At 42.4% G+C, this 26,692-nt stretch overlaps 1 protein-coding gene across 2 annotated transcripts in view; it reads left to right on the top strand.

Moving 5' to 3' along the window:
- LOC124605734 (ribonucleases P/MRP protein subunit POP1) overlaps window positions 1-26,692 on the top strand; it is an 87,126-nt gene that overhangs the window by 19,663 nt on the left and 40,771 nt on the right. For both annotated transcript variants that reach the window (XM_047137614.1, XM_047137613.1), the window contains exons 4-5: window positions 12,894-13,136; window positions 13,468-14,509. In XM_047137614.1, coding sequence (XP_046993570.1) covers window positions 12,894-13,136; window positions 13,468-14,509 — 1,285 coding nt within the window. The remainder of the gene's footprint in view (window positions 1-12,893; window positions 13,137-13,467; window positions 14,510-26,692) is intronic.

Below are 26,692 nucleotides of genomic sequence, written 5' to 3'. Positions count from 1 at the left end.
AATTTCTGTTGTATATACTCAACAGTTGTTTTAAGTAGTAAGTATTACAATGCTTTTGTCAACAACAGTGTGTCCGGAAGATATTTTCAGACATTTTTCTGGTCTAAAAGGCATACTTGATCCAGTAATCTGACACATTTTGCTTCATTAATATAACTTTCAATTTGTTATACATTTCAAATAGCCAAGAAGAGAAGTATGTGGCATGAAAAGGCTGCTTTCATAATCCAGCATTTTCCTTAATATGGGATAATGAAACTGATGTTCTGTCTGTGTCCTCATCCCGAAAGTGCTGGGAACATATTTTGCCATATCTGGACAGTTTGCAGTGTTTCTTTCTCGCATCATTCAAGCAAAGTGCTCTTTGAGTTGTATTGATAGGAAATCTAAGGTCAAATTACAGAAATAAAACTACTAAAGTAAAAGTAACCAGCCCAACGAAAGTTTGTGTGTATAAGAGAAAATATCACAGATCCACTTATGAATTAAATGTGATTTCTTTTCATTTTCACTATAATCAGAATTACTTGTACACCTTTAAATAATGCAAGCTGGCATTTTTTATCAAAATACTCTCATCAGAACCTACTAAAATGGCAAATGTCGACTTCAATTTTGTGAGGTCATGAGAGCTTCCCTTTTATAACTCCATGGAGTTAACATATTTTGCGTAGACCAGGTGGGTAGGTTTGTAAAGGTTTGAGTGCCAGTTCAGAGTTGCCTGACACAAGCAAGGAAGGGTTTCAGGACATCAATATTCCTGAGGAATGAATCCTGGGATTTTGCTTTCAAAGCACCAGATGTAGTGTTGGTCGTTACAGTAAGATGTGACTTGATCTTCTGCCAGTCTTCAACAGTGGGTACGTTTAGGTCCCCGGTGTCAACTTCTTTCCAACCTCTGTCACCAGATATTTCTATTGCTATGGAGTCCTTAGTTTTTGCAAAGATTGTCTTGGTCTGCGTAGTGTATTAGCAGTGTGAATCTTTTTAGGTGTGAAGCGAACTTTTGTGACTACTAATACATGGTCAGTGTTCTGGTCAACTCTGTGGAAAGAGCATGTGTGGAGAACATGGTGGAAATCTTTCCTATTGGTAAAAATGAGATCTAGTTGATGTTAGTGTTTGGAGCGAGTGTGCGTCCAGGAAACATTGTGCCTCATCTTGCCTTTAAAGTGCATTTTAGTGATGTATAATTGATGCTTTGCACAAATTCAAGCAGCCATAAACCATTTCCATTCATCTTGCCCATTGGCACTCTGACCAAGCAGCAGAATCACACCTGGTAGAGGCACTGAAGCCACCACGAATACGCAGATGATCTTGAAGTTGCACTCCCCATGCACCACTTTGCTGAGGTGTTTGTAAAACTGATCCTTTAAGTTATTAATAGACATTATGCTGTGGGCTGGCTGTGACTGTAACTTCTAGGTTAGAGATTATTGATTAATAATATTCAGTCATCAGTTACAAATTTATTTTCTGATTGCCGTCCAAAGTGTTTTGGAGCTACAGCTCCATTTTCAAGGAATGTGTGGTACACTGGGCATGATATTTGCTTAAGTTTTTCACCGAACATTGACAGAAGGATGCAGTTGTTAGATATAGCAAGGTAAACTATACTCTTACATCTGCAGTCGAGATCAGCATTGGTATATATACAGTGTCATTTGCCTGCAGCTAGTTAACAGACGCGAAGTTATAATGCGTTCTGAGATCCCAAGCGGGCTTTCAGTGATGGGTAACAGATCATTACGAATGACAAAAGCCAATACGGTGTTGCTTGGGTCTGACAATGTCCTTTACCCTCCAGAAAAAAAGTGTAACTTTCCTCCCGAATTGAACCGTCATCTACGAGAGTTGACTGAAATGTAGTGCCTCATTCTTCATAACTCTTCAACAGTTGGCAGCATTGGTATGTGGCAGGTACTGGATTGTTCTGAAGCCTCTTATCTACAGCTCCAGTTGGCGGGAATCCTTAGCATTGAACGGTTGTGTTGTTTCAGTGTAAAGTATGGAACCTTGTGCAGACGGTCGGCCAATGCAATTTAAGCAAAGTGCAGTCATTGAATTCTTGACAGTAGAAGGTGTCACCTCAAAGGAGATTCATCAGAGAATGAAAGCAGTTTATGGTGATTGTGTTGATGTGAATACTGTGCGTCATTGGGCGAGTGTGTTTAAAGATGTTGAGACGGCAACATCTGACCTTCGCGACAAACAAAGAGTTGGACATCCTGTGACAGTAACCAGTGAGTTTCACAAGCAAAATGTCGACAGATTGATTCAGGATGATCGTTATATTACTCAGAGAAAAATTGCAAGCACAATCGGCATTTCACAAGAACCTGTGGGTCGCATTATTGAGAAGATCTGTGCACGATAGGTACACCAGATGCTGGCTCCTGAAATGAAAGTGCACAGGCTTTAAATTTGCCAGATTTAGCACCCTTTGACTTCCATCTGTTCCTGATAATGAAAGACGATCTGTGGGGACATCAGTATGCTTCTGATGAAGACGTTGAGAGAACTGTGAGACTGTGGTTGCGGAAACAGTGTCGACTTCTTCCGTGACCTCTTCAGAAAACTTGTTCATTGTTGGCAGAAATGTATCCAATTGGCTGGTGATTATGTGGAAAAGTGAATATTGGTAATTAAAGATCACATTCTAAGAATTATTTCTGCCTTTGATTTATTAAAATATTCCCATCTAAACCCAAGTAACTAAGGTGGAGGCATTACTTTTCATTCAACCCTCATAGTAGCCTGGTTTTTCTGCAAGGCTTTTAAAGCAGTGTTAAGTCTGGCTAAATCCAGTACAATTATGGCTGTTTAATGCGGATCTTGAGGGCTTCCACAAATGTCCGGAAAGTCTTGCACCATAGTGCGGATATTCCATCTTCCAAAAAGTGAGACAGCTTTTATACATATTTTTTGTTTCAGCAATGTTGACTTTATTGTGATGACTTTGAGCAAAGCTAGTTTTCTGTACACTCAAGCAGAACAATTGGTGCCAGGAATGGCCAGTGCCTAATTGTGTGGGGGATCCCTTGTGTGAAGTGGATGGTGACTGGCTAGTGAAGCTACAATGAAACGTCACTCACATCCATTTGTGTGGACTTAACAAAGGTAAACTGCCACTACCTGTGTTGATTTCATACGGATACAGGTGAACACAGTATCATCTTTGAGGGTGTTACAGCACCTGGTATGCATTTTAGGTGTCAGCAAGCTTGTCCACTGCTCATACTATCATAGCATCTTGCTGAATGGTTAACAGGAGCAAAAACGTGACGTCTGGAGTCAGGTTAGCTGTAGGCATTTGCTGCTCACTTCCAGTTCCATTGTATTCACATCTAATGGAAATGACGGTTCCTGGATTTGCTTTGGAGTTATTGTTCCCCTATATGAATTTTATATTCATAATAATAAAATCTGTATCTCTGAAACAAAAGGGGAACCAAGATAGGATAATGGAAGAAATGGCATTGTGAGACACACTTTGTCTAAAGGATTAAAAATGGTTACAATTTTGGTACTGCATTTCTAAGAGTTAACACATTCCCTACTGAGGAAAATTTGATGTCTCACCTGTATTGCATATTGGCCCACGGGTGACCAGCCAAAAACTTCGCAGAAATGCAGCTCGGGTCATTGGTGTCCCAAATGGTGCAAGTGTAATTGTATGACTGTAAGATGTCACTTTACCATGTAGGGGCTTGCTGGGCTAACTATTAGAAAAGGGGAAATATCACTGCATAAACGGCTGCTGTAGTGGCCAGCTAGACCCTGAAATGATACCGAAACAATGTTTTTTTGTTGGACATTTTTACCATACTGCTTTATTTGATAAATGCATATCCTACAGAAAACAATACAAAAAAATCGTTTTCACATAAACTTGGCATTCTTTAAAAATTGCAATCTTAAAACGCCATACTTGATTTTATTCTCTCTTGGTTTTTTATTTTTGAAATTCAGTTTGCCCTCCTAATTTATTTGCAAAACACACAAACAAAGTATACAAACAATACAGAAAATACTGGTTAACATAACCTTTGCACCATTTTCAACCTTAAAAAGTCGTTGCTGGATGTGGTTTTCATTGAGGCAACTGATGCACAATTTAGGTGGCCCTGGGACATCATCACAGAAGGTTGTAACTTTCTTAGTTTTGTTGTCTGCTGCCGTTTTGCCTTCCTGAGTGAAAATCCTTTTGTAGCACAATGTGCAGTGCCCTCAATTTTTCCCAAAGTATGGACTTGCTTTCTTGACGGAGGTGTGGCACAGGTAGCATATCCACATAAATACAAGGCAATTGTCTCTTTGAAATGACATTTTTCTCCTCGAAGTGCTCTTTTTCCAGTGCAGAATCCAAGTGCTTACTGTAGAGGTACATGGTGAATAATACGAAGACATCTGGTCACTGAGAGCAACGCCTCTTTTTATCTTGGTGTACTCCAGCACAACCTTTGCTTTCATTATAACCTCTCATTTTCTGTTCTTTCTCCCAGTGTTCTCTAAAACGTCAGTATGTCCAGGAACCATTAAAATCATTAGAACTCTCCGTATATCCACCCAGTTAAAAATTTTGAGTCCATTATTGTTCTCGGCTCCACATACTTCCCTCTTTTAAAGCTTCTTCTCCACATTATCCTTGGGAAGTTCTGCTTCATTTGAATGAATTACTCCACAGAGAAGCGTAATGCTATCTAACAACTTATGCGCTAGAGAAATGCGTTTGTAGAAATTGTCATCATAAAGAACGTGACCTTTCCCAAAAAGCGGTCACACGTTTTCATAGTGATAGCCTCAAAGTGACCTGCATCTTGCAGTTTGTCATCTTTCACTCAATAAATATGCAAGGTAGAAGCGTACCCTTCCTCTGTACAAATTTTGTAAAATTTTACAGCATACTTGTTAGACTTGTTAGGCGTATTCTGCCTAAAAATCAATCTTCCTCTCCAAGGAATCTTAGATTCATCAATTACCACATCTCTTCCAGGGTTTAGAGCATTTAGAAAGTTACTCTGCAGATGTTCAACTAACAGCTGTATTATGTAAATCCTGTCATTTACATTTCCAGGGCATCATTATCAACAAAATGCCAGCAAGATAATAATGCCAGAAATCGATCATGAGGCATAGTGGCTTTTATAACTTTATTTTGTACAGTGGATTCTTTGACCAGTAAAGTGAAATTTCTGGGACCTCTTTTAACCCCATAATTACCATTACGCCAATAAATGTGTCCATTTCTTCCTCAGAAGCGTCAACCCAATTGGCTAGTCGAGATCTTCTTTTACCTGACATTCTGGACAGTTTCTGTGCTGCACATCTGTTTGTTTCCAACATCATATTGTTAAATATGTCTTGTGTTACCAACATTTAGTAAATGTCAGAAGGGTTGTCAAAGTGGGTGGAAATGTTAACTTCTGAATCTTGATTTAAGATTGCTCTTGCTATTCTTTGCCCAGTTGGTTTATAAATTGGGATACCATTTTCATTACCATTATTGGAGTTACATACAGTATCAAGAACCTCATCTGAACACGAGAGGATCTTGAATCTTGGGGATCGTAAGCTGTATCATTGTCAGATGCAGGAGAGTCACTAGAATCACTTTTATTTAGGTAGTAGTTCATATAGTTGGGTAGTCCCCACTCATCTAATGGTTTTCAACATCTTTGTTTCGTTGCTGCCAAGAAGTAGACGGATCCATTTTTAGCTAAACATTCCATGAAACATCTTTACAACTGGTGGCCAACCATGATTATTATAGAAGATAAACAGTCATCTCATAACCTTTCCTGGCTGGGTCGGGGGTTTTCTCCACTCAGGGACTCTGTGTTGTGTTGTCTTCATCGTCATTTCATACCCATCCCATGCGCCAGGTCGCCCAATGTGGCATCTGATGTGTCGACAGAAGTGCCGACACAGTGTTATTTTGAGGGGGCCGATATGCACGCTATAAGCTCCCGCAGAATATCTTGAAGTCTGAAACAGGACGCTCAATGAATGAATGCAGTAAAGAAAAGTACATTGCTTTGGGAATACTTAACTTTAATCCATCCTTGTTGTATACATCGTTCTTGTTGAGACATGCTTTAGATGATAATTAGCAATTGCTATGTAAGGCTAATGGCGCCTTGCTAGGTCGTAGCCATGGACTTAGCTGAAGGCTATTTTAACTATCTGCTCGGCTAATGAGCGATGGTTCGTCAGTGTAGTCACTAGCAATGTCGTCCGTACAACTGGGGCGAGTGCTAGTCCGTATCTCGAGACCTGCCTTGTGGTGGCGCTCGGTCTGCGATCACACAGTGGCGACACGCGGGTCCGACATGTACTAATGGACCACGGCCGATTTAAAGCTACCACCTAGCAAGTGTGGTGTCTGGCGGAGACACCACATTCCTTCCCCGCAAATCTGCGAACGGTCGTGTTATACGGCTTCCGCCCGCCGTGGGGAGGACCCCATGTTGACGTATGCGATGAGGTGGGGAGCCTAACAACAGGCGAGGCTGTGCCACCCGCACCCGGCCATTAGGTCCGAGGGGAGCTAGGAAACGCCTGAAAACCTAGTCCAGGGTGCACGTCAACATGCGGTGTATGCGCCCGTAAAGAGACAGGAGTGGCCGAAGGGTCGACCTCCATTGCGTTGGGGTATCCGACGCGCGAAGACGCCATGTGGTCCGGAGCGGGCAAGAGTTCCATGTCGGAGGACAGCTGGTCACGGGAAGCGATCGGCGGTGCGTGACCCAGCGAGGTGCTTGGCGGATGCAGCGAAGCGTCGAATGCGGGCGGCGCCGGCGGGAGAACAGGCAGCGGCGGCGGCGGCTGCGGCGGCGCGTCGCCGTGGGGCAAAATGGAAGGCATCGTCGGTAACACCTGGGGATGAGGCGAGCCAGTAGATGGGTCCCCAGGGCGCTGACCGGACGGCACCGTCGCTGAAAGCAGACGGGGAGCGGCAGAACCCGTGCGACGACAGAGGCGCAGCTGATTGAGATGCCAACGCACCTCACCAGAGGCCCCCAAAACCAAATACATCGTGCGGCCGAGGCAGCGAAGAATGCGCCCTGCGAGCCAATGCCGTGAACCTCGATAGTCGCGATAGAATACAACGTCGCCTGGAGCAAAAGCAGAGGACTGCTGCTGCACAGGAACCTGAAGCGGCGGGTGCAGCAAAGACATCAAGGTTCGATGAGGACGACCGTGGAGCAACTCAGCTGGCGAGCGACCATCTCGGGGCTGAGAGCGATACGAGGACAAAAAGAGCAACAACGCGTCCTCCCGAGAATGCGACTCTTTCAACTTCAACATCTGTGACTTGAAAGTCCGGACCAATCGTTCAGCGGCACCGTTTGACTGAGGCGAAAACGGCGCGGATGTCAGATCTTGAATACCATTGGCCTGGCAGAATGACTGAAATTCTGCGGACATGAATTGTGGGCCATTGTCGGAAACAATAGTCTGCGGAAGACCTTCAATGCAGAAGATATCAGACAACGCTTGGATGGTGGCAGAGAACGTCGTGGAAGACATCCGGACAACAAAAGGAAGATTACTGAAGGCATCTACCAAAACCAACCATCGAGCATTCCAGAATGGACCAGCAAAGTCGATGTGCAAGCGTTGCCAAGGGGAAGTGGCTTTTGGCAATGCAAAGACTTTCCGCGGTGGTGCGGATTGTTGTTCGGCACACGCCATGCAAGAAGAACACATATTCGTAATCGCAGCATCGATTCCGAACCAAGTACAGTGCTGAAGAGCAAGTTGTATCGTTCGCACTATACCCCAATGTCCTTGGTGAAGAAGCCGTAAAACAGAGGACTGTAACGAACATGGAACCACGACTCTGGACTGATCATTATCAGAACGCAACAACAAAACACCACGTCGAACAAAAAGTCTCTCCTTGTGAGCAAAAAATCAGCGAACCAACGGATCCTCGATCCGAGACTTTGACAAAGGCCATTGCGTAGGAACAAAACGCAAAACGGTAGCAAGGACAGGGTCAGCAGCTGTGGCTGTAGCTACACGACGAAAATCAATCGGAAACGATTCGACCACTTCATCGGTTTCCGCATCAATGAACATGCAAGCAAGTTCGGAAGAATCAAATGCTTTATCCTCAGCAACAGGCAAACGGGACAACGCATCGGCGTTTCCGTGCTTAGCAGTGGACCGATACAAGATATCGTAGCGGTACTGCGAGAGGAAAATAGACCAGCAAATGAATTTCTGCGCTCTACGCAGAGGTACAGGCTTGTTCGGATGAAAAAGCGGCGTCAAAGGTTTGTGGTCTCTGATGATGGTAAAGTGACGACCATACAAGAAATCATGGAACTTAGTAACACCAAACACGAGAGCCAAAGCTTCTTTCTCTATCTGTGAATAATTTCTTTGCACAGATGAGAGCAATTTGGACGCAAAGGCAATAGGGCGATCATGCGATCCATCTTTGTGCGCAAGCACAGCACCGATCCCGAAATCCGATGCATCTACCATCAACAAAAGGGGTTTCTGGGGATCGAATGGCGTAAGGCAAGTATTAGAAAGCAACGCCGATTTCAACTGGCGAAAGGCGCGTTCGCATTCCGTCGTCCAGACGAACGGAACACCCTTACGGCGTAAGCTATGAAGCGGAGCTGAAATGGAAGAGGCATTGCGCAGAAAGCGATGATAATAGTTAATTTTACCCAACACACTCTGTAGCTGCTTCACATTCTGCGGCGAAGGCAAGTCCTGTATGGCACGGAGGTGCTCTGGACTCAGATGTATGCCTTGGGCATTGATTACATGTCCCAGGTATGGTAAGTCACGAGCAAAAAACACACATTTGTCCTTCCGCAAGCGAAGACCATTTTGTCGCAATACCTGAAATAATGTTCGTAGGTGTGCTAAATGCTCGTCGGCTGTCTTTCCGGAGATCACAATATCGTCCAGATAGTTCGCAGCAGTAGGGACCGACGCACAAACAGTTTGTAAATATTGCTGACACAATGCAGGGGCGGATGCACACCCGAATGGCAGTCTTTTGAAGCGGTACAAACCAAGATGCGTGTTAACCACCAAGACGCGCTGGGATTCGGCGTCCACTGGGATTTGCAAGTACGCATCTGCTAGGTCCAACTTGGAAAAGTATTTACCCGGGCACAGTTTATCAAAAAGATCTTCCGGGCGGGGTAAGGGAAAAGTTGAAATCACGAGTTGTGGATTCATTGTTCCCTTGAAGTCCACACAAAGTCTCAGTTTTCCGGAAGGTTTTGGCAAAATTACTAAGGGTGAAGCCCAGAGAGAAGCTTGCACACGTTCAATTACACCTTGTGATTCTAAATCGTTTAATGTTCTTGCGACCTCATCACGCAATGCGTGGGGAACATTGCGCACTCGGAAAAGTTTTGGTTGCGCGTTTACTTTCAGTTCCAAATGTGCTTCATAATTCTTAGCGCAACCAAGGCCCGGTGCAAAAATGTCTGCAAATTCTTCACATAGCCGAGAAATATTGTCTGAAGGCACAGTCTGATTCACTGATAGGACGTGATTTACAATAGACAAGTTAAACAACTGAAATAAATCTAAACCAAACAAGTTCACTGCAGTAGAAGAACGAAGAACGTAAAATGACACAAGTTTTGTTTGTCCCTTTTATGTTGCAAGAAGAGTGCACTGTCCTAACACAGGGATCTGCTGTCCTGAATATGTAGTGAGCTTAACAGTTGCGGCACGCAACGGAGGTTTGCCCAGTTGTATGTACGTGTCGTGATTGAACAATGAAACTCCAGCTCCGGTATCGAGCTGGAATGCTATGACCTTGCCATTAAAGTCCAAATCTACGAAAAGTTTATTGTCCAGCTGACGACAAGAGCGACTGTCTCGTGCAATTTGAACTGATAGAGGTACAGCATCACTTGCTAATTGACGTGATTTCCGGCGACGTCGACGCACACTTTGTGTGGGACGAACACAGTCACTGTTAGAAAGAGTGGCACTGGGCGGAGTGGAATTAACTACATGAATGTCCATGGGTGAAGGTTCACGAGCCTGAGTATTCTTGGTTCGATTCCGGCGCGAAGCAAAGGGCCTGGAATGGTTGTGATCGTCTGATCTGAGCTTTTTCTGGCAAACACTTGGAACATGTCCTTTCTTATTACAGAAAAAGCAAATAGCTTGGCGTGACGGGCAATTGTCACGCGAATGTCTAGTAGCACACCGCGGGCATGATTTCACTGCATTTGTATGCTGGCGCGGCACACCTGGTTTAGAGCGTGGCGGCAGCAGCGTGGACGTGCGCGAGGGCAGTTTATCAGTCCGCGCAGCGCGCTCGGCGGGCCGGTTAACGTTACACACGGCTGGCGAAGTTGCAAATGATTCCTGAGCAAAGTCAATCGTGTCTTGTCTATCCAATATGTCTATCACTTGTTGAAGGGAGGGATTAACTAGTTTCAAAATCTGTTCCCGTATGTGAACATCAGAAACGTTCTGTGCTATTGCATCACGTACCATAGTATCTGAATAAGGGAGTCCACATTCACACTCAAAAGCACAATCCCTTGTAAGGCCTTGCAGAGTTGCAACCCACTCCCTATTAGTCTGACCGGCCGTACGCTTTGTACGAAAGAAAGTATACCTCTTTGCAACTACATTAACTGTTTCTTTGAAATAGGTATCTAAAGCAGACAAAATTTCTTCGTAGGACAGAGTTGCTACGTCGCGTCAGGGCAATAATTTCACTATCACACGGTACGTTTGCACCCCTACACACGACAATAAATGAGGCTGCCGCTCGTTACTTTGAATTCTGTAGGCGGCGAGATGAAATCCAAACTGGCGTGACCACTCGGTCCATGTTTCCTGCGCCGCGTCAAAGTTGCGAAACGGCGGTGCAACTGCATGTTGTGGCTGCGGTAGCGGTGAAGCGGCGGCTGCTGCATTGGTTTGAATGGCGCGTTGACCCTGGACGAGCTGTCCCAGGGCATCCAATAACGCCTGCGTCTGCCGATTCTGCAAGCGATAAAATTCGGACAGTACATCCGGCGAAGCCATGACACAAGTAAATGTAAGCAATTAGAAAGAACAAGACCCTTTCCGTTGACTCGTCGCCATGTGATGTGTCGACAGAAGTGCCGACTGTTATTTTGAGGGGGCCGATATGCACGCTATAAGCTCCCGCAGAATATCTTGAAGTCTGAAACAGGACGCTCAATGAATGCAATAAAGAAAAGTACGTTGCTTTGGGAATACTTAACTTTAATCCATCCTTGTTGTATACATCGTTCTTGTTGAGACATGCTTTAGACGATAATTATCAATTGCTATGTAAGGCTAATGGCGTCTTGCTAGGTCGTAGCCATGGACTTAGCTGAAGGCTATTCTAACTATCTGCTCGGCTAATGAGCGAAGCTTCGTCAGTGTAGTCGCTAGCAATGTCGTCCGTACAACTGGGGCGAGTGCTAGTCCGTATCTTGAGACCTGCCTTGTGGTGGCGCTCGGTCTGCGATCACACAGTGGCGACACGCGGGTCCGACATGTACTAATGGACCACGGCCGATTTAAAGCTACCACCTAGCAAGTGTGGTGTCTGGCGGAGACACCACAGCATCGAATGTAATAGGACCTGCACCAAGGCGGCCAGACGTGCCCCGTAAGGGGCCTCCCGGCCAGTGATGCCAAAGGCTCATTTCCATTTCCATCTCATAACCTTAATCAGTATTTCATGACATACCTTAAAGCAGCTATTCGTGGTTGCTAACAATAACAAATGACAGTGTGTGTATTTTAAAGCAGCTTTTCTTGTCAGCAAACATTAACAAATGATGGTGTGTGTATTGTAATGAACAACAATAAGTGATCTGTTGCGCTAAAAGAGCTCAGTACAACAATCGGGACATAGGGTGAACCAAACAATTGAAAACCAGCACGAAAAAGTATCATGAGGTCACCAGGGGGTCAAAAAGAAGTGATAACATATTGAATTATTTATCTCATGGTAAATAAATATATTCCTTTGAGCCTTCTGCAGCTTAGAATTTGACATAATAATCGCTTCTGCAATCTTGGGAAGTCACCGAAACTCATGCCAGTTGGATGGAGAGAGTTGCACTGGGACACACGGTGGGACGAGCCGCAGGGAATGTTTTAAGAATTTAATATCAGCTATGTGTTAGATGAACATCAACAAAAGCAAAACGAGGACAATGGAATGTAGTCGAATTAAGTCGGGTGATGCTGAGGGAATTAGATTAGGAAATGAGACACTTAAAGTGGTAAAGGAATTTTGCTATTTGGGGAGCAAAATAACTGATGATGGTCGAAGTATTGAGGATACAAAATGTAGACTGGCAATGGCAAGGAAAGCGTTTCTGAAGAAGAGAAATTTGTTAACATCGAGTATTGATTTAAGTGTCAGGAAGCCGTTTCTGAAAGTATTTGTATGGAGTGTAGCCATGTATGGAAGTGAAATATGGGCGATAAATAGTTTAGACAAGAAGAGAATAGAAGCTTTCGAAATGTGGTGCTACAGAAGAATGCTGAAGATTAGATGGGTAGATCGCATAACTAACGAGGAGTTATTGAATAGAATTGGGGAGAAGAGGAGTTTGTGGCACAACTTGACTAGAAGAAGGGATCGGTTGGTAGGACGTGTTCTGAGGCATCAAGGGATCACCAATTTAGTACTGGAGGGCAGCATGGAGGGTAAAAATTGTAGAGGGAGACCAAGAGATGAATACACTAAGCAGATTCAGAAGGATGTAGGCTGCAGTAGGTACTGGGAGATGAAGAGGCTTGCACAGGATAGTGTAGCATGGAGAGCTGCATCAAACCAGTCTCAGGACTGAAGACAACAACAACAACAACAACAACATGTGTTGGTATTAAAACAATATTTTTCTTTGCAGATGGAAAAGAGTGGCTTGCCACTGAAATCTAAGAGACCAAGTCGAAAATATAGACGGAGACCTAGTAATCTGTTGCAAGAATACAATAGACGTCAACGAAAATTTATATGGCTGGAAACTCATATTTGGCATGCAAAGAGATTCCACATGATTGAGAAATGGGGCTATAAATTGCCCAATTTTCCAAACGATAAAAGTTTTCGAGCATGCTACCGTGCTTCAGCCAATCACTGCCTACTGCAGGTACTTCAACTTTTGAGTGGTTTGTTAATCAGTTTTTGAAGATTTTCCTTACACATGTGTAACATATGAGAGCAAGTGAGACGTATGAATACCAGTTTCCTATTCCATCAGCAAAGATAGTTTAAGATAAAAAAACAAATTTATTTTTGCAGTGGTAAATTAATTTTTTTGTATAATTGAGAAACTGAATAACTTTCAGCTTATAAGTCCCTACAATTTGTTACTTTGAATCTGCACTATGAGGTTTACTTATGCTTGTCCTTGAATTGACTTTGTTAGATTAAGATCAGAGTGAACTATTGTGTGAAATAATCTTTTTTTGTGTGTTTAGGATGTTTCATATTATTGTTGCATCGAATTATGTGGCCCTTTGGATGAAATAATTGATGGTCTGAAGCAACACACAGACAAAGCATGTGGTCTGACATTTGCGGCTAAAGTTTATATTAGTGGGAGCAGAGAAGGCAATATCACGGTATTCAGAAAAAAGTCTTATCCATATGGTGCTATAGGTAATATTAGTTTTCTTTGGAGACCTTCAAAGGTAGTAAGTTCTGAAGGTAAGGATGTGACAAGGGAAGAACTTGATGAAAGAACGCTCTGGTTGTGGATCCATCCAGCATTTTATGAAGAATTTTGTGATGAACTGATTGATACATTTAATTTTGTTGAAAGTAATATGGACATAACTGAAACAATTCCATCTGCTTTTGGTGGAAATGCTGTGCGTAGTGAAACATCTGCTGGCAGCATCAAGCACAAACGTAAAGGACCAGAAAAAAAGGTGGAAATAGAAAAGATAGGTTCAAAGGTTGCACTTTATAATAGAACACGTAAATTTGAAAGCAGTAGCGGACATGTTAAAATGACTTTTCTGAAGGATACATTGAACAGATTTAGTTTGACAGGGCCATTGTCTCATTCCATTCTTCAAGATGCATTACACTTTGTTAGCATGACCACAACCAGTCATACCAGAGTCCCTTTTGTTACAGAAAATCTTGAAAAACTAGTGGATGAAATTAGTACTAGTAATGTGAACACGGGGCCAATGTCAGTTGAGTCTTTTGAAGATCAGTCTGATAAGACCAAGTGCGTTATCAGTTATGATGACAATATGGAGGTGGATGAACCTGCAAAGGACAGTCAGGAGTGTGAACAAAGTGCAAGTTACGACTGTGAATGGTGGCATGATATTTGCAGTGATACGTACAGTTTAGAATGTGTGAAGATACAAAAGCAGCTCTGGGAAACTTTGAAAGGAGCTGCATCACCTGCACAGCTTCCTCCTCATTCAGTGCTGGCATTGATCGTGACAGATCCACGACGATATTTGCCTGCTAAACGGATGAAATGTAATCCAGATAGTGACGGTGAGTAAGCAAGATTTATTTCAATTACAAACAATTTTAAACATGTATTAGCTATATTGAGAGAGATGGAAAGCACTTTCTATGAAACCAGAGTATTTAGTCCCAGTAGAGCCAAAGGCAAGAGTGTCATTGTTTGCAACTGTGATGTGTTGCTCTTGTGACACTTCCCAAGCTTAAGTTTTATAAGATCCTAAGTATGTGTTTTTTGTATATTTAACTATAAAGCTTAGACACTGTGCCCAACAAAGGACTCCGTGATTTTGAAATTAAATAATTTGAAAACAAAGAATTCAACGAAAAATATGTTTATCATGATTACTGTAGGGGCACTTTAATCACAGTATGTAGTGTCTGTAAATATTACTGTGAAATCCAGAGTGATCAGTTCCACTGTTGAAACGTGGAAAGATGTTAAAGTTCTGAAGGAACAGGTTGAAATCGTGTACTTCATTTGAATGACATGTATTTCTGGTACCGGAACATCAAAGGGTAGAAGACAGTATTATGACAATAAGATGCAGTTGTCAAACATTGTTTCATGTTCCGGATGGAGCCAGTGCAAAAAACCATTTGGATGCCCATTGCCAAATCCAGTCAGATATGTTGACCCCAGGCCAACTGTAGCTGCTCCTGAAAATGTTGCCACCATTTCTGGTCTTACTCAGCAGCCTCCAAGGAAATATGTCCAAAGAATGGCAGCAGAGACTCGTTTGAAGCCATTCCATCACACATACAGTACAGAGGAATGGTATACACCTGTTTCCATTCAAAATGCAAAGCCTTTGGGTCATACCCTTATACGCTATTTGACAAAATATTGATTTTGTGAACCAGATTCTCACAGTGATTGATAATGAAGGATGAAGCACACTTCCACCTGAATGGATTCGTGAATAAACAAAAGTGGCAATTTTGGGGTTCGGAAAATCCCCTTTTGTGTGAAGCAAAATCACTACATTCTCAAAGTATTACTGTTTGGGCTGTGGTATGCAGCAGAGGCATTTTCAGCCCATTTTTATGTGATAATTGGTAAGTAAAGAACACTGCATTGCAATTTTGGAACAATTTGTACCACATAGCATTGGAAGATCAAAGAGAGAGAGGGAGGTTCATGTGAGGTGGAAGTCGACAATATTGCACTGAACATCTGTTCCGCTTTCTTGATGAAATACTTTGGGCATAGTCATTAAATGGGATGATGCCAAATTTATTGGTGGAGGCAGCATTGAGCTCTGTATTCACACTGTCTGACTTCTTGTGATCACTCTTTGTGAGTCATATTGAAAGGCACTACCTTTCGGAGTTATCTCACCACGCTGGATGAGATTGAATTTTTGGGGCATCTGAATCCATTTCTATTGAGGCACTGCAAGATGTGATGCTAAATTTTATTATTCATTTTCACCAGCTATTATCTAATCAGAACAGTGAAGTATTTGTGGAGACCACTTGCCTGTGAATTATTTGTGGAGACCATTTGCATAGTAGCATATAATGGCATCTGTTGATAGCTTTTGTAACTATTTCAAAACTGCTGTAAAAAGTTGTAGAGCGTTCGCAATAAACATAATATTTTTTGCTTTCTTCTCTCAATCTTTGTTTCCATGTTATTTAATTTTAAAATTATGGAGTCACTTCCTGCAAATTCAAACTGCATTTGGAGTACCATCGAACGAGGTGAAATTGACTTATTTTTAACATTAAATTTAAATATTTCTGAAGTCAATAAAATTAATATATTGGTTTTTCTTTCAGGGGATGGGTATTCAGTTGTACTGAAAAAAAAAAAAAAAAAAAATTGTCTTTATTACCTTTTGCTCTTACAGATCAGGAAAAATGCAACCCGTTTTTTGGTCAACATCACCCTATCTGGGGGTGAATTTTATTGATTATCTGTTCTGTGATACATGTGGATTGTTTATGACTCTGGGGTAGGAGTTCCCAAACTTTTTTGCTCTTATGGTACACTTTCACAATCCTGGTACTCTGATGGAACGCCTTGTTGTTATTTTAAAGGTTAATTATATTTAAAAAAGGAGAAAAATTTGTTGTATTCGGTGATTGTTTCAATTTTGAATCATAACTAACAACACAAAAATCATAATCCTAATGAAATTAAAAAAAATTACTAATACCAAAATATCGAAAAAAGCCATCTTATTAATAGATTTTTTGCAGAGCACTTACTCACTTCCCACGGAACATCAGTGTTGAAACTTCCTGGCAGATTAAAACTGTGTGCCGGACTGAGTCTCGAACTCGGGACCTTTGCCTTTTGCGGGCAAAGCTACCCAAGCATGACTCATGTCCCGTCCTCACAGCTTTCGTTCTGCCAGTACCTCGTCTCCTACCTTCGAAACTTCACAGAAGCTCTCCAGCAAACCTTGCAGAACTAGCCCTCCTGGAAGAAAGGTGTGAGGACGGGACATGAGTCGTGCTTGGGTAGCTCAGATGGTAGAGCACTTGCCCGCGAAAGGCAAAGGTCCCGAGTTCAATTCTCGGTCCGCCACACAGTTTTAATCTGCCAGTAACTTTCATATCAGCGCACACTCCGCTGCAGAGTGAAAATCTCATTCTGGAAACGTCAGTGTTACGTGGAATACAGTTTGGGAAACCCTGCTCTAGGCCTTTAATTATTCTTAAATTGTATCAGTAACTGAAAAATAAATCTGGCAAAAACAAAATTTTGTTACTAATTTTGTTACTAATTTTGGAGTAACATACAAAGAAAGTTTAAGGACAAGAAATGTCAGGCAAAATACTTTCTGGAACCAATCACTAAAAGTGGAAGAGTTAAACCATCCATGTGTGGTACAATTGTAATGCAACCATTTTGAATAGCATTGCTTTGTGCAAAATGGAGCATCTTTTGGCCCTCCATCACACCAACAATCCTACATGTTGGGTTGCCTTATACACAACATGAGGAGTCAATGCTTCACCTGTTTCTGAATTGCTCGTCTTAGTGGTTACCAAACTCTTTGAACTGGTTAACTACTAGTTCATGTCATTGGACTGATAAAAATATTTACTCACCAAGCACAGCAGGAGAACACACATATAAAGGCACTTAAATGAGCAAGCATTCGGAACCAGTGGCTCCATCTTCTGGCAGAGGGTTGAAGGGGAAGGAATAGGGGTGAAGGGAAAGGACTGGTGAGGTTTGGGAAATGGGGAGACTTTAGAAAAGTTGCCCAGAACCATGAGTTAGGGGAGACACTATGGACGGGAGGAGAAGGGAAGACTGGTTGTTGGGGACTTCAACAGTTGAGATTTGAGATTAACCTGAGAGCTTAAAGCTGGAAGATAGGGTAATATGAAATACAGAGATTACTGACAAAACATTGTGCAAGAGTTAATAAGAGCGGCAAGATAAGTGCAAAATATATGGTGGAGGTGGGCGATGGGGTGAGGGGTGGGGAAAAATAGACATGTCAGAAAGTAAAAGATACAGAAAACTAAAAGGCAGTGAAGAAAAGAATAGTGACAGAGTAGAAATGCCAAGACCAAAGAAATAAATGTAAATTAAGGCCAGGTGGGTGGCGAGAACCAAGGACAGTTCCGCCTGTGGAGTTCTCAGAAATTGATATCTGGGGGAAGAATCTAGATGGTACCTGGTCAAACAGGCACAGAAGTCACGACTGTCATGTTGTAGAGCATCATGTTCTGCAACAAGATATTGTATGTTGCTAGTATACAATCTCTGCCTATGCCCATCACACAAATTATGGAAGAATATGATGATTCCAAATTTATATAAAAATTTGTAATACTACTTTTCAGTCTTATGCTCCAGAAGCTAGACCGTATGAATGAAATGTGAAACTATTTCCTAACATGAAACTTAAGCATTTGATATTGGTACTTCGTGATTATATTCTGTCGTGTTATAAAAATGACCATTTGTGCCAAAACAGTGGCAGTGTGTGTTACAGTTGCTGCAATATAAGGCAGACCTATTTCGAGTTCTGTATCAGACAGTGACAAAATACACGTAATCAGATCGAGAAAGCACACCAGTCTTGGGTACTATTCATAAGTATTAATAGCTTTTTCAGTATTAGACAACATCATTCGGTTTTTTCATGTAGCAAAACCTTTAACAAACTTTGATGAGCTAGTGGATTCGTTCCCAGAAGGAAAGCACGCTATGTAAAGCTGCACTAAGGTTAGTGAGGAAAGCAATGCTAGGACTTAAAGATTGAAGAAATGTGTACTGTCTTGCTGGTCTATTATCTTTACTGGTTTTATGTATCCTATATTTAATTTTATGTCACACAAAACATCAAGTTATTAGCTAATAGGCAATTAAGAGTGCAAATTTAGTGAAGAGTTCCTGTTCTCCCGGTTAAAAATAATCCCATCCAGTATTTACTGTGAGTTTTTTTTTTTTTTTTTTTTTTTTTAAACAGGGGCAGGTTGTCAAACCGGCCGATTGGGAGCAGGAGAGGCACCACAGGAAATTGAATATAGTTTGATGGCACCCATTACAAAATGTAACACGTTTTGAGTTTTTTGGTGTCCTACCTCAAATGCTTGAGGGGGGGGGGGCACTATCTAGTATTGCCCCGGTTCCGGAATATCGGTAGATCCGGTGCAGATCAGTATTGCACCGGTTCGGAAATATTGTAGATCCGGTGCAGATCTGCTGAGCAGTCTTAAGTTGTAATGGGGAAATGGATAGTCTCACGTGACCCATGTTTACGTTTGGTGATTTTGCTGTTTCCTTTTCGTTTATTGCTCTTACGTCAAATGAAAACAAAACTGTTTTGTTCAAAAATGTTCAAATGTGTGTGAAATCTTATGGGACTTAACTGCTAAGGTCATCAGTCCCTAAGCTTACACACTACTTAACCTAAATTATCCTAAAGACACACACACACACACACACACACACACGCACACACACGCACACACACACACACACACACACACACACACACACCCATGCCCGAGGGAGGACTCGAACCTCCACCGAGACCAGCCGCAAAGTCCATGACTGTAAAAACTGATTTCTGTGACTGGGAACTATCAAGTGAATTACATCATTACGGAAGGCTAAAATATTTTATTAGTTTCAGATTTTATTTTATTTCCCCTTTCTGACAGTCAAGCATTAATCGCATTGCAGAACAAAGAAATTTGGTTTTTACATATCTTTTCTGCTGAACCAGCCAATTTATTACCAATTTATTCGAAACGGAATGTATAATTCCACACTATTGGCTAGTTTCAACTGTTCGCTGGATGTCAAGTGCACGTTTTCATCTTCTAGCACATATGGCATTACTTTCAAAGTAAATTTCCTTTTACGCAAGATGAACTGTGTGTGAGAACTGAGCGTTTGACTCTCATTTAAAAATCAGCTCTTTGATTACGATGATTTAGAATAATTTTGAGCCCTGAAGATCTGACATTTATGTTGTTCTTAAAAATTTTAATGGCACGTTTGTGTGATGTATATTAAAGTGTAATACATGCAAAAAAGGGGCAATGTTATATGTGAAAGCTTTTCTTTTCTTGTGGCAACACTACATATATTAATTTAAACCATTAACTTTTCCTATTTGTGAGTTCGCGCTACTTAAAAGTGATGTTGCTATTGGCTGACTACGTCATGTGTCGTATGTTCTGAATATCCACTCTTATCGGTTGGCAAGATCACGTGGCGTGAGCTATGACTGGCTTACAAAAGGGCATTGCAATCTCGATTTCAATGCTTCGCAAAGTAACATGCGTTGTTTGGTCGAATTCGAATTTATACTTTCGTAATACGAAAATACAGTGTACATGTTGCTGCACAGCAGACAGCTTCCCAAAACGTGTTTTGTTACCTGAGTTTCTTTTGGTAAATTGCTGGGAAATTCTACACTGGTGTGTAAAACCATAACCATTCAAAAGACTGATAACTTTTACAGTTCTGAGGAAAAGTATACTCTCACTTAACATGGAAAAAGTTTATTTTCACCCGGGAGGAAGTGTACTTTTAACCGGGAACTCCGGGAAAAATCCGGGAATTTTTTTTCCTCGTCGATGTATACACCCTGATTGAGGTCTGTCGTTCTGTTTCACTGTGATGTGGGGCAGGAATTCTTCGTTCGGTCTGCCGCCAGTTGTGTTTGTTCATTTAGCGTTACCCAGGGTGCACCACGTGGAGGCGAACTAACTTTACACCCCCCTGATTGAGGTGTTAGTTGTTTTAAGGAGGGACTGGAAGTTACTTCATGTCACAGGGATGGGATCTTGATGACATATGCTGTATGTAGAGGTGTCAGGCAGCTGGTGTAGACCTCTGCTTACATACTCTCGTCTGTCATGTTTACCAGTGGTAGGTAGACCCTTGTCCGCTGGAGTGTAGTGATGGAGTCATCAGCCTTTATGGGTCAAAGGGCTTGTAGTTCTGCAGAGAACAATTTTGAGTCATGTTGTAGGGACCTGAGGAAGGGATTTGAAGCAATGCTGGATGTAAGGAATTCTTGGAAGACTTGTAAGGGGTGATTTTCAGATATTGGTGGTGGATCATGTAGGAATAGTAGTTTGAACTGTTCAAGGCAGGGTTAATTCAGGTTTGCTGGTGGAAAGGTTTTGGGATTAGGTTGCTAAGTGAGCTGACATTATGTGTGAAGGAAAGTGGGTGTTTCAGCAAAGCAGCATGATTAAATACAGATATAGGGCTGAAAGTGAGACACTTGACTAATACAGGTAACTCAGGAGGGGAGAGTGCATTAGATGAGAGGTTGAGATCACAGTACCATTGTGACTGGTTCTTGTGATCCAGAGTTGTCACTGCTCTGGGAGACAGTGGTGAAGACTGGGGGATGTTAAGAAGGTCGGCCAAGCTTGGTTTGTAGATGAGGAGTGGTTGTTGACGGTGTGGCTGTTTAGGGAGCTGCAGGACAGGAAGGGAAACACTACTGTTGAGGTAGATGAGGAGAAGGTGCGTGAACTTTTTGAGATGAAGTCTGCCCTGTTGGTGCAGTTTGAAGCTGGTTTGGTGGACAATACCATCCAAGGTGGACAATACCATCCAAGGAAACACAAGGGGAAGATAACTGTAAGATTTTATAGAAGGATGTAAGTCTGTTTATTGCACAAGAACCAAACATGGTACAGATGTCATACATATTGCATTTTCAAGAGAATCTCTGAAAGTTTTTTTTTTTTTTTTTTTTTACAAACATTCAATGTGCGAACCGTGAGTGACCCGGAAGACATCAATACGGTAATTAAATTCTTGCCATACCCATTCCAGCATGGCATCGTTGACTGTGACAGTCACTTCCCGTATTTCTCCCGGACATTTGCTACATGATATGGTAGAGGCGGTACATACACCAGATCTTTAATGTGTCCCCATAGGAAAAAGTCACATGGAGTGAGATCTGGTGATCAAGGAGGCCATTTCATGAAACAGCTATCCCCTTCTGTAGCATGGCCACCATGTTCGTGACTAGCGCTGACTGTCGGCAAATTGCCAAACCACGCTGTGCCAGTATACATGAAAAAAAGCTTTCAGGGTTTCTCTTCAAAATGACATGTATGATATCTGTACAATGTTTGGTTCTTGTGCATTAAAGTGTTCCTGGACTTCATGTACACCATGTATATACACTCCTGGAAATTGAAATAAGAACACCGTGAATTCATTGTCCCAGGAAGGGGAAACTTTATTGACACATTCCTGGGGTCAGATACATCACATGATCACACTGACAGAACCACAGGCACATAGACACAGGCAACAGAGCATGCACAATGTCGGCACTAGTACAGTGTATATCCACCTTTCGCAGCAATGCAGGCTGCTATTCTCCCATGGAGACGATCGTAGAGATGCTGGATGTAGTCCTGTGGAACGGCTTGCCATGCCATTTCCACCTGGCGCCTCAGTTGGACCAGCGTTCGTGCTGGACGTGCAGACCGCGTGAGACGACGCTTCATCCAGTCCCAAACATGCTCAATGGGGGACAGATCCGGAGATCTTGCTGGCCAGGGTAGTTGACTTACACCTTCTAGAGCACGTTGGGTGGCACGGGATACATGCGGACGTGCATTGTCCTGTTGGAACAGCAAGTTCCCTTGCCGGTCTAGAAATGGTAGAACGATGGGTTCGATGACGGTTTGGATGTACTGTACACTATTCAGTGTCCCCTTGACGATCACGAGTGGTGTACGGCCAGTGTAGGAGATCGCTCCCCACACCATGATGCCGGGTGTTGGCCCTGTGTGCCTCGGTCGTATGCAGTCCTGATTGTGGCGCTCACCTGCACGGCGCCAAACACGCATACGACCATCATTGGCACCAAGGCAGAAGCGACTCTCATCGCTGAAGACGACACGTCTCCATTCGTCCCTCCATTCACGCCTGTCGCGACACCACTGGAGGCGGGCTGCACGATGTTGGGGCGTGAGCGGAAGACGGCCTAACGGTGTGCGGGACCGTAGCCCAGCTTCATGGAGACGGTTGCGAATGGTCCTCGCCGATGCCCCAGGAGCAACAGTGTCCCTAATTTGCTGGGAAGTGGCGGTGCGGTCCCCTATGGCACTGCGTAGGATCCTACGGTCTTGGCGTGCATCCGTGCGTCGCTGCGGTCTGGTCCCAGGTCGACGGGCACGTGCACCTTCCGCCGACCACTGGCGACAACATCGATGTACTGTGGAGACCTCACGCCCCACGTGTTGAGCAATTCGGCGGTACGTCCACCCGGCCTCCCGCATGCCCACTATACGCCCTCGCTCAAAGTCCGTCAACTGCACATACGGTTCACGTCCACGCTGTCGCGGCATGCTACCAGTGTTAAAGACTGCGATGGAGCTCCGTATGCCACGGCAAACTGGCTGACACTGACGGCGGCGGTGCACAAATGCTGCGCAGCTAGCGCCATTCGACGGCCAACACCGCGGTTCCTGGTGTGTCCGCTGTGCCGTGCGTGTGATCATTGCTTGTACAGCCCTCTCGCAGTGTCCGGAGCAAGTATGGTGGGTCTGACACACCGGTGTCAATGTGTTCTTTTTTCCATTTCCAGGAGTGTACTATCAAAGGGAGAGCCACCTGTGAAATGATAAAAGTTGTGTACCAGCCATTGTGCAAATACTGTTCGACCTTTTACATTGGCATGACTACCACTAAGTTATCGGGTAGGGTGAATGGACATAGGCAGAGGCTGTATACCGGCAACACACAATATCTTGTTTCAGAGCATGCTCTACAACACGACAGACAGGACCTTGGTGCCTGTTTCACCGTAAGTGCCATCCGGATTCTTCCTCCGGACACCAGTTTCTCAGAACTCCTCAGGTGGGAACTAGTGTTACAACATGTTCTTGATTCTCGCCGCCCAACTGGCCTCAATTTACATTAATGTCTTTGTTATTGGCATTTCTTCTCTGTAACTATTCCTTTCTTCACTCCCTTTTAGTTTTCTGTATCTTTGTCTTTTGGATTTGCAGCTCTTGTATTTTTTTCCTTGTGTGCAGTTAAAATTATTGGTTGTAGGCTCCATTGGCTAGGCAAAAAAACTATTTTTTTCTTGTCACCCAAAACGTAGCTCGGCACCTCTGTGCCATCACCGGTGGGTCTTGTTTATTGAAAATCTGTAAAAAGTGAACATATTTTAGGCTATAACTGATCTAAGGCCTATCTGAGGCCTATAGACAGTGCTTACACCTCATTTTGCTAAATCAGTTATAACCTAAAATATGTTCACGTTTTACAGTTTTTCAATGAACAAGACCCACTAATGACGACACAAATGTGTGAGAACATGCTTGGGTGACGAGAAAAAACTGTGTTTTGCGTAAAGGGTGGAACCTATAATCAGTTATTTTCAGTATCTTTTATTTTCAGAACTGTCAATTTTTCCCCACCTCTACCACACTTTATGCACTTAGCTTTCCACTCTTATTAACTCATGCACAATGTTTTATCAGTAATCTCTGTTTTGTGTATTACCCTGTCTTCCTGCTTTAAGCTCTCAGGTTTTCATATCTTGACTGTTGCAGTCTCCAACAACCAGCCTTTCCTTTTTAAACTGTTTGACTTTTACGAACTCTCCCCATTTTCTAAACCTCACCAGTCCTTTTCCTTCATCCCCATTCTTTCCCTTCAACCCTCTGCCAGGAGGAGGAGCCACTGGGTCCGAAAGCTTGTTAATTTAAATACATTTATATGTGTTCTCTTCTGCTGCTGCTGCTTGTGAGTAGTTTTATGTCTATCCAGTCACACTATAATTTCAAAAATTGGTAATTTCCGTTGACATAAGTACGTTGTCAGAGTATTTGACCCTTTTTCTGAAAATAAGTTTCATTTTCCCAGATTGATCACTTAAGTTGTTCTTATCATAGTTAAAAATAGGATCAGGACTTGGTCTATCCAGTGGTAGTGCACGTTTGTCATGGAAATCTGACATGTAGAATGATGCACACCAACTCTAGTCCTCTTTATTTTGTTAGTAAGTCAAACACAAATTTGATTGGTGTGTTGGGACATGAAGCTTATTGCCCAATCAGGACCCAGAAAATTGTTTGTAAATTTTGATTTAACACATCTTCTGTCACGGACTGTCGTAGCTATATATTGAAGATTCATGGTAGAAAGCAGAACTCCCCAGTTTGTACTACCGAGAAGTCCCATCAGTACACCCTCTTCTTTTTTAGCACTAAAAACTGGCTGCCCACATTGTGTTTTATCATGAATCATGTTTATCAGGGTTCCTTTTGGAATTTTACACACTCAGCCTGATTAATGCTGATTTTTCCAATTAAAATTTCTGTGAGAGACAGTTCTACAACATCCATCCTCCTTCAGTTCACCTGTTTTACCTTTGTACACACATGACACTTTCACACTGACAACTCTTTTGATCTCAAGTGTATGAAGCAATAAACAGAACTGTGGCCTACTTGACAAATTCATAAGTTAGCCCATGGGCATTTGCAACAATGACCTTCTGAGGCCAGGCCTAGACTCTTATAGAAAATTGTTGCTGCATCCATTGTGTCATACTGTTGTTGTGTTCATTAGGTGACATTGCTGCATTTACGAATGTATGTTCGTAAAAGAACCCCCTCAAGAAAAAGCAGTCAACTTCACTCCAGATTTCTAAGATGATCAGTTTCATACACATTCCACTGAAAATTTCCAAAGTTTTATTTGTGTGTCTACAAATACGTAAATATAATAATTAACTTTTGTTGTTGCACTAGTTGTCATTCTGAGAGATTGGGGCATATGACCTAGACACAGAAGTTGTTTTATGTCTGCCACATGAATAAAAGTTTTAGCTCATTAAAAAGTTTAAAAAAAAAGCTCACCTGAAAACAATTATTATTCAGAAAGAGGTTCGATATAGTTTACATTTATCCATTCCCACAAATTAAGAACTTTTGAACAGTAAATACTATAACTAAAATAGAAGAATTTTTATCACCAGTGTGTAGTTGTTTAACATAAAATGTTTTTTTGAGCTTTTCGGTGAACTTCACCTCATTTGACATTGCCATAGAATTGTAGGAAGCTTCATCTCTAATGATTATAATGTGGATGAGATATTAAATCCTAATTTTCCTTCCTTCATATGGTATCCAAGTATAATAATGCATTATGATGCTGAGAGTCGCTTAAGATAATCTTTTGAATGTGATATAAAGCAGGCTACCACCTTATCTAAATGAATTCTGGAATTACCTTAAAGAATGACGAAGCTCAAGAAGTTAAAGAAGTTAGTGTGCTTTTAATAACATTTTAACGATGTTTCTAAATGTATTTTGAATTGACTTCATGTTTTATATATACTGATGCACAAAAGCAGGTTGATAACTGCCCCCCCCCCTCCTGTCCTCATTATTTGTCTACAAACTATTGTAAAATTACATGTTATTGATGTACAAAATAAAGCTGCATGTGAGAATATAGGCGAATGCTTGAACATCAGTCAAGAAGGCTTGGAGAGTGCTTATGCTAGATAGAATAGATAAACAGTTACTAGCATCTGACTTAGACAGTTAATTTACATCAGTTAGTGCCAGTAAGATGGATGTAGAGGAATCACGGGCAAAGTTTGAGCAGATTGTAAATCATGGTCTGGAGAGTTAAGTGTGTAGTAACTGGATAAAGGGTGGGAAAGACCCACTATGGTTTCATAATGAAATTCGGTCGATGCTGAGGAAGCAGAGGCTGTTGCA

Source organism: Schistocerca americana, chromosome 3, assembly GCF_021461395.2.
Source record: "Schistocerca americana isolate TAMUIC-IGC-003095 chromosome 3, iqSchAmer2.1, whole genome shotgun sequence".
Lineage (NCBI taxonomy): Eukaryota > Metazoa > Arthropoda > Insecta > Orthoptera > Acrididae > Schistocerca > Schistocerca americana.
Note: the sequence above shows the minus strand (reverse complement) of the source record. Positions and strands in the feature narration are given on the sequence as shown.